We start from the raw sequence: 3,277 nt of genomic DNA, 5'->3' as shown, positions 1-3,277 counted from the left end.
CAGAATACAAAATCCTGATGAAGTCAAAGTCTTATTTCTTGCAGTTATAAAATTGTCACAGATTGCTGTTGCTGGTTGTGGCATAACATCCTTACAAAGTTTTGTGAAAATTGGTAAACTACCTCAAAAGTTAAAATAGGAGACAGCCAGAGAAACACACACACACATATACAGAGCATAGTGATCTCGTAAGCCTGTTTTCTTCCTTTAATGAAGAGATGTGAGCTAAAAGGGAGAAGCAGGCAGGGGGTCTTTCAGGTGGTATGCATTGGTATGCATTAGAGCCAACACTTGATATATATCAGCAAATTCACTGTAAGTCGCATATCTTCCAGGGAAATGTTTGTTTTGACCTTGAAGCTAAAGCCAAGTGTGAGAGTGCTAACATACTATCTGGCCTTGAATTCAAAAGTAACATGTCCATTACCACTAATATATATATATATTGTATTATATATGTATATATATAAACCCAGATCTGTCAGTCAGTCAGTCAGTCAGTCACTTGAGAGTGGGAGTAGACCCAACTCCCGAATTATCTTGTATATCAAATATAACTCAGACAATGGACACTGTTGAACACTGTTCAAAATAATATTAGTATGGCTTAGTTAGCTAAAAAATGGGCTGTGCCATAGCTCAAGTGGTTAGTCACTGGCTTCCCATGGCGGCAACCCAGGTTCAATTCCGGGTCTGGTCAAGTGGGATTTGTGGTAGACAAAGTGGCATTGTGGGAGGTTTTCTCCGAGTACTTCGATTTCCTCTGCCAATCTTCATTCCACCAATTGCTCCACAATCACCCTCACCTATCATCTGGGGCTGGTACAATTGGCCAGAAGTGGCCACAGTACAAGGGACTCAGTCCCACCCCACTAGCAATAAAAAACAACTAAAAATATGACTGCTTCCATACACATTTTATTTCACATATGTAATTATCCACACGAAATATTTCTCCTTAATTATTCTTACAATTCAAAGCCAATGGAGAAGATTAAGTAATATGAAGATTGACAGTCAATTAGAGGTATGTGTATCCTGCTTACTAACCAAGAATCCCAGTTCTTTGAATGTCATATGCTTTCTACCCTTTAAGGTTTTAGATTTCAGTCACATGCCTTTTACAAGGCCTTTTGCTGACTTAATGATTTTGTGCTAAACAGATATATTCCACTGATTGAAATGCTCTGCTAAATGCACTAATTCAGAGTTTTTCCATGTAGGTGAACTGTTCTGCACCGAGTTTTATACCTATTTCACAGTGAAAGAAATGTGCATCACAGAACGGGACAGTTGGTAGTTTTTCTGTGATTATGCTGCATAGCACTGTTCAGGATCTGAGTGCTGGTCATACTCTGAATTTCTTCTCTATGCAGACTTCCTTTTGTGTATGGTTAGCATAGTATTTTAAGATGTCTTTGGTTCAATCTTAAATGTCGATATGACAACATTCACCTGGGAATGGGAGTACAGTCAACTCCCTAAACACAGAATATATACCTCAGGCAATATAATACAAGCATAATGAATCAGCCATTGTGACAAACCTAGAGAATCATCAAGAAACACACAGATTGCCTGTCTCATTATCATAACAAATTAGAACAGAGGCATGCAGGGATATTCTCCTTGGTGGTGTTGTCCAGAAATTGCCTGATTTTGATTTGTCCCACTTTGTGCCACCATTGCTGCCATGGACACAGGAGGTGGAGCAGGATGATAGGCTCCACTTGGATTTGGGTGATGGAACCTGGGGTCTAACATCATGGCTGCTACAGCTGCAGCTGATGTTTGATGATGTTGTGACCTTGAAGATGTAACACTTGGTGGAAGCATGTGATGGTGTGATGGATTCTGATGATGGTGTAAGCCATGGTGATCTGTTTTAGAAGCTGGCCTATTCAAGAGTTGGTGGTGATGGCCATGGAAATCTATGGAAGAATGATGACCATCTGGGAAGTTCGGATATCCTGAAGTGGGCTGAGGATGAGAGGGGTTGTTTGTAGATGAAGATGCAGAACTAGGCCCATGATGTTGCATCATAAGGTCCAATTCTCCACCTCCTAGAGGTTGACGCTGTGGATTGGCAGTATTTCTATCCTGAATGTTGTTGGTGGTGCTGAAAGTTCCACTGTTGCCATCCTGATGAAAGTAAAAGAGGCGTAAAATTAAATATACCCAATTTTTAATTAATCTAATTTATCAGTTTGGTCAGTCTCTGCAAGTCCATGATCTGGTATTTAATACACCCTCATAACTCCGTATTTCACAAGATAATTTGATTTTACATTATATAAATAGAATGCAAGGACAATGGAAAGGAATCAGAACATTGAAATGTTTCATAATCTGTGCTTACCAAAAGCAAATTGTTGAACTCTCTGGGAATCAAATATAGAATTGTTACAATTCTGTATGAAGTGAAAAGAGATCCTCTGTTACACACAGAAGACATCGGGTGCATGCATTACTTCAACTCCCATTATTTCTGCTGTCATTCTGCTTTCTTTTTACAATCTTACTAGGTGCAGGCACTTTCATCACAAAATGAAGTCTTCTTGGAAAATCAACTGTGGGAATATGGATTTCTTATTCAACGTTTCTGAGGCTGTTTCTATTTCCATTATCAGGGACGTGGCTGCACACTGTACTTATACCCATACAGTATATTCTCGGCTATCCCAGTGCAGACTGCTGGGGGAACAGTGTGTGGAGTCAAGCAGTCAATAATCACAATCCATGTTGCTTGTCACTGGTTCTCCATTATGAGAGTTTTTTAATATCCATCCTCATTTAATCATGTTTGTGGCCTGCTACCATGAATAGCTTACTCTGAATTCTACATCCCTGTTGGGTTATAGCCAGATCTCAACAGCCTCCTCAACTAGGCAGGTCATGTGTCCATTGTTCTGGCCAGTACCACAATGTCCTTGAAATTTATCTGATGCTCTACCTCAGTACTGTGCTCCGATGGGTTACTGAATTGAATTGAATTTAAATTTAAATTTAAATTTAAAAAGTGGTTTCATTACAGCATATTTTAAGCGTTGAGGAAAAGTACCTGATGATAAAGATTTATTACATAGATGATTCAAGGGTAAACAGAGCTTGCTTTAAGTAATTTGATAGAGATTTCATCATATCCATGTGAATTTTTGGGCTTAAGGGATTTAATAATGTTTTCAATTTCCTTCCTTGTTGAGAATTTGAGATTTATATTTGGAAATGAATTGTTAAAGGCACGTGACAGATAGTATATTGGATTATTATTATTATT

General features: G+C 38.7%; 1 protein-coding gene across 2 annotated transcripts in view; it reads right to left on the bottom strand.

Annotated features, from left to right (window-relative positions):
- Positions 1–821: 821 nt before the first annotated feature.
- The window catches only part of LOC111865018 (myoneurin), a 33,902-nt gene continuing 31,446 nt past the window's right edge, over positions 822–3,277 (bottom strand). For both annotated transcript variants that reach the window (XM_023852710.2, XM_023852711.2), the window contains one exon: positions 822–2,142. In XM_023852710.2, coding sequence (XP_023708478.1) covers positions 1,600–2,142 — 543 coding nt within the window. In that variant the 3' untranslated portion in view covers positions 822–1,599. The remainder of the gene's footprint in view (positions 2,143–3,277) is intronic.

The sequence above is a fragment of the Cryptotermes secundus genome, unplaced genomic scaffold, assembly GCF_002891405.2.
Source record: "Cryptotermes secundus unplaced genomic scaffold, Csec_1.0 scaffold766, whole genome shotgun sequence".
Taxonomy (NCBI): Eukaryota; Metazoa; Arthropoda; class Insecta; order Blattodea; family Kalotermitidae; genus Cryptotermes; species Cryptotermes secundus.
Note: the sequence above shows the minus strand (reverse complement) of the source record. Positions and strands in the feature narration are given on the sequence as shown.